General features: G+C 35.0%; 1 protein-coding gene across 1 annotated transcript; it reads left to right on the forward strand.

Annotated features, from left to right (window-relative positions):
• The first annotated feature begins 1,212 nt into the window (after window positions 1–1,212).
• On the forward strand, window positions 1,213–5,134 carry LOC102592128 (cytochrome c biogenesis protein CCS1, chloroplastic). The gene is made up of 8 exons (XM_006349550.2): window positions 1,213–1,767; window positions 2,627–2,846; window positions 2,940–3,051; window positions 3,485–3,757; window positions 3,890–4,158; window positions 4,531–4,687; window positions 4,781–4,864; window positions 4,965–5,134. Exons 1-8 carry the CDS (start codon window positions 1,368–1,370, stop codon window positions 5,121–5,123), a joined length of 1,674 nt encoding a protein of 557 aa, XP_006349612.1. The 5' UTR covers window positions 1,213–1,367; the 3' UTR covers window positions 5,124–5,134.
• The last annotated feature ends 502 nt before the right edge of the window (window positions 5,135–5,636 follow it).

Below are 5,636 nucleotides of genomic sequence, written 5' to 3' on the forward strand. Positions count from 1 at the left end.
ATGTATTGTCAAGAATTATTGACGTGATCAAAACTCTTTGGAAAAATAATTTAGCATTTAGGGGAACAAATGGAAAGATCTATCAAGAAAGTAACGGTAATTTTTAAAGCCTAATTGAAATGATTAATAAATTTGATTCAGCTATGCAAAAACATATTTGAAGAATAAACATGACGAAATTCATAGTCATTACCTTGAACATAATATACAAAGTGAATTATTAAACTTATTGGCAAGTGAAGTCAAGAATAAAATTATTAAAGAGATTAAAGAAACAAAATACTTCTCAAAATACTAGGGTCTCTCTTTAAGGTTTGACTTTAGGCCCCCGATCTTGTTGAGTCGGTCCCATGTAGACTCACTATTAATTAGAGCTTTTAAATTCTTGAAAAAAGAAAATACCCTAATAAGGAGTAATGCAAATTCAAAGTAATAATTTCCAAATAGCATATATGGTTAATAAAACATAATATGTAACTCGTGACCAAAATAAATGACGTGTATTCACGGTTAATAATATCATTTTAGTTTGACCTAGCTATATGGGATAACAATTTATGTATCACACCAATTGATCGATTATATATTTGTAAGATTAATATGCATATCCATATTGCAAATACGAGGGAGGATCAAAAGTACATCAATATTACAATAAGGACTTTGAGTTTTAAATAAAAAATAAGGAACTATTTTAGGTTTTTTTCTCTAATATTATCAAATCACTCTGATTTGCAAATAATTTCAAGAAATTATTTATTTGAGAAAATTCCAGAAATAGAAAACATAGCAAACATAATAAGGCTCTATATCTATAGTTTTGATAATTGCGCTCCATAGCTATTGTTCTATTTTCTATGGAAGCTGTGGTTTGTATATTTCGTTTGTCCGTTTGTGTAATTCGTTTGTGAATATACAAATAGGGTAAGTGTATACAAATTCTGTATTTATACATTTAGAAATTTATTGTGAATTTTTCATAGATCGTATACAAATAGGTAGGATAAACATATACAAATTATGAATTTATACCATCAGAAACCGAATTATACAAAATTTTAATTTAGACAATTAGGCGAATTATACAATTTATGCGAATTATAATTAAACAAATAGCAAAACTTGGAGAAACTATAACTGGAATGATAATTTTTTTAAAACAATGGCTATAACATTTAATATTGTTTGCTGCACAATTTTGCACTTATTTAGTTTGGACCACTTAGGCGAGAAATCTACTTTAATTACAGTTGTACACCTTTCATCTTTATGGATAAACGAACGAACCCGCTCGTTAGACCTCCATACATGGACTGAAGCAAACCTCCTACCTCTTCAAATTTTTACCCCCAAAAACTCCAACATCAATGGAGACTCTCAAAATGTCACTTGTGCAAAACCAAATTCTTCCCTTACATTTCAAACCTTATCCCCTTATCCACAATTCTCGAATTCTTGGTGTTTACAGCAACAAAGGCCGTACTTTTTCTTTTACTCTTACATGTAAGCTCAATACAGTAAAAGGGAACAAACCCAGCAAGGAAAAGAGCCGGATTTCAGTTCCAGGTTCTGATGGTGTGGCGCCACCAGTTGTTGAATCGGAAGAAGGGTCTGTAGGAAATGGTGGAAGGAAGGTGGAGGAGACGAAGAATGGTGTTGTTGGTTTTGGACTTTTGAAGAAATTGCCTAGAAAAGTTTTGAGGATTTTGTCCAATTTGCCTTTAGCTATTGCTGAGATGTTTGCTGTTGCTGCCTTAATGGCCTTAGGTAAATTTCAGCTGAAATGTTTCTTTATGTCACTTTACAGATAACTCTGAGATTTAGAGAAATACTAATTTGTCTTAAAAAATAACTTATTTACCAAAATTATTTGTCTTAAAAAACAACTTATTTACCAAAATTGAATGAAATGCGCTCGAATAAAGCAAAACAGGTGTGGAGGATTATATATAGCGAATCCCAGCTAGTTTGGAATTGAGGCGTAATTGATTGAGAACGTTGTGTAATTTGTGCATATGTGCGATATACATATTATGGTAGAGGCACAAATGATTATGATGCTACTGGTGTTGATTCTGTAGAAAATTTATCCAACTGCATTCTTATGGTTGATGATATGTATAATCATTTGTGTGGTTTCTATGTATAAACTTTCGTCATAGTTAAGTTTTCTCGATATTTCTTGATTTTTGGTTTGCACTTTTTAGACATAATGATTTGAGCGGTAGCTGTTGCAGTGATGCTGTAGACCTGCAGTATAGGTACATTCATGTTACGAATTAACAGATTTCAATTTGGAGATTCCACAAAAGATATCATGTTCTTGTGAGATTCCAAGTCCATTTTACATTCCATATAAAGAAAAAACATTCCAACTCCACCTTCCATCTTTGCATGACTATGAGCTTTTTCCTCGGGAAACTAGCATGACCCAGAGAATTAAGTCTGTGTTAACGTATGGTGAAGTTATTGTTCAATATGTGTTCTTATTCAAATGTTAAATTTGACTATAAACTATTCTTTCCATCTTAAATCTACCATCCTGATCACTTCTTCTTACTATTTGTTCAGCTCAATATGAGTATTTTGCGGTAACTTGGTTTTATTTCTATTTGTTCCTCTGAAGGAACTTTCATTGACCAAGGCGAGGCTCCAGATTACTACTTCCAAAAGTTTCCTGAAGATCATCCTCCCTTGGGGTTTTTCTCCTGGAGATGGGTTCTCACCCTTGGCTTTGATCATATGTTCTCATCACCAGTTTTCCTGGGGACGTTGGCTCTTCTAGGAGCATCCTTGATAGCTTGCACATACACAACGCAGATTCCTCTTGTGAAGGTAGCAAGAAGGTCTGCTTTTCAGTCCACCTAGATGTTATTTTCTTTTTCTTCTTGGATTCACTAAGCTAAACTAGGGTTAAAAGAAATTGACCGAATCTGCAGATGGTCTTTCTTACAATCAGCAGAGACAATTCGTAAGCAAGAATATGCAGATACTTTGCCTAGGGCATCAGTTAAAGACTTGGGTGTTATACTGATGGGAGATGGATATGAGGTATAAATATAACATTTCTCCTAGTTTTCTTCATGATTTGTTTCCTTTCTTGGTTTAGCTTTGAATCGTCCAGATTTAAGGGTCTGTCGTAGGAATGAGACTCTAGATATTTATTTCTACCCACTGAGAGATGAGATTTTTCTCAAAATCTTACTGGTATGCATTGCCCTAAAGACAGAGTACATTTGCTTTTTTTTTCTTCCTGTTAGTTCTAATATTTTTAATTTTTTTTCATGTTATCCCATAAACAGAATGGAGAATGTACGATTTTGATTTGCTCCAACATGAAACTGTAGTGATATTCTTAATCATTTATCTGCTCGACTCACTTATCTTGTCCTTGAATGCCTTGTTCACAAACATCTTTTAGTTTCTTACTTTCTTCAAAAATATGACTTTTTGGATTAACCTTTAACAATCTCTGTATCTTCAGGTATTCTCAAAAGGGCCAGCTCTGTATGCATTTAAAGGGTTGGCAGGCAGATTTGCTCCAATTGGTGTACATATATCCCTGCTGCTTATAATGTCTGGAGGAACTCTTAGTGCAGTTGGAAGCTTTAGAGGGGCTGTGACTGTTCCACAAGGTTTAAATTTTGTTGCTGGAGATGTACTTGCACCATCTGGATTTCTATCCACTCCTTCTGATGCTTTCAGTACGGAGATTCACGTCAATCGATTCTCCATGGACTACTATGACAGTGGAGAGGTACGCATAATCAGTTCCTTTCTTATTTGGTTAGGAGGTATGCAAATCAGATTATGAAAGACAAATGTGTTTCCCTTACTACAAATTGCTGAGGACTCCCTTCTTCTCCCCTCGTTTTAATATGTGTTGTAGGTCTCGCAGTTCCATACTGATCTTTCACTATTTGACCTTAATGGAAAGGAAGTAATGAGGAAGACTATAAGTGTCAATGATCCCTTAAGGTATGGGGGAATCACTATATACCAGACAGATTGGAGTATCTCTGCATTGCAAGTACTGAAGGATGATGAAGGTCCGTTTAATTTGGCTATGGCACCACTGCAACTGAACGGTGGGGACAAGAAGCTGTTTGGTACATTCCTACCAGTAGCGGATGATAATTCACCCAATGTTAAGGGAATGTATGTTCTTTAACTACTACACTATCTAGATAATTGCTGGACTCATTGACGTTTCTAGGCTATTGTGTAGTAGGTGCACCTGTTTATCAAACTACAGGAATGTGGTTTTTAGTGTTTTTCAAAATTCAGGAGAAGAACATAGTGATGAATCTAAGGGCCAGAAAGTTAAAAATATCATACGTTTGTTTGTTAATCTCTATAGAAGCATAAGCTTTTGATGTCAGGTCCAAATCTTGATGGCCTACTGGAATAACAAAATTTTGAGAGTAGATAGAAATCTTCAACTTGCTGACTAGCTTATTTCTTTAGTGTTCTCCAATATGTCAACTCCTCTGATTCTCTTTTTTGTCCTTGTATCGGCTCAACATCCAGATCGATGCTCGCACGTGATTTGCAGTCAGTTATTCTTTATGATAAAGAAGGGAAATTTGCTGGAGTCAGACGGCCTAATTCAAATCTTCCAATTGAGATTGATGGAATAAAAATTGTTATTGCAGATGCAATTGGGAGTAGTGGCCTTGACTTAAAGGTAAGCGCGATGAATCCTCATTCAGCAACAATTATTTCATATTTTGCTTGCGTTTTCCCTTATTCGTGAATCGTGAACCATGATTTGATGCAGACTGATCCAGGAGTACCTGTTGTATATGCTGGTTTTGGTGCTCTCATGCTTACAACTTGCATTAGTTATTTATCTCATACACAGGTAAATATTCTTGCCAAACCATGAACAACTTTGAGCTACCAAATTTTGGAAATCTGATTGTTTTTACATGTTTTTATGTGTATTGTAACTTTTTCAAAAGCTATGGGCCTTGCAAGATGGAACATCAGTGGTTGTTGGGGGTAAGACTAACCGGGCCAAGGGTGAGTTTCCTGACACAATGAATCGCTTGCTCGATCAAGTCCCAGAATTAGTTGAATCATCTTCTCCCGAAGAACCTAATATTCTGAGTGGCTTGTAAGTTGAAGTTGGTACAAAGGAAACTTGATGTGTAATTAGCTGATATGGTAAAACTAGGCGTTCGTTCAAAATGAGATATCAGAAATGCAGATATCAAACCATTGATACAGCTTCTTGACCCATGTAAAGTAGTCCTTTGCTTTTGTTGGGGGTATTTTCACAGATGTATAGATAAGTTTGTATTTCCTCAAAATTTTCTGTTGGGATATAAAAAAGGAGCTGTATATGATAGAATGATTGTTTTTTTTAAAAACTTTAAATACAGAAACGTCAATTGTCTATTTCTTGACATTTATACTCGATTATATTTTGAGCCCATTTAAAACTGCTTATAAGCCCAACCCAAGTGAGCTCGTTGATCCTTGAGACTTGTCCCTTGGTTTATTAGTGAACCATCTCTGTAGGGATTGTAAAAGATGTTCTATTAGAAATATTCTTATTATTGCTTCGACTCATATTCCCAAAAAGTGGATCCCGCTTCGTTAATGCAAGTCAATTGGGCTGCAGAAGCAAC

This window comes from Solanum tuberosum, unplaced genomic scaffold (genome assembly GCF_000226075.1).
Source record: "Solanum tuberosum cultivar DM 1-3 516 R44 unplaced genomic scaffold, SolTub_3.0 scf00112, whole genome shotgun sequence".
In the NCBI taxonomy this organism is placed as follows: Eukaryota; Viridiplantae; Streptophyta; class Magnoliopsida; order Solanales; family Solanaceae; genus Solanum; species Solanum tuberosum.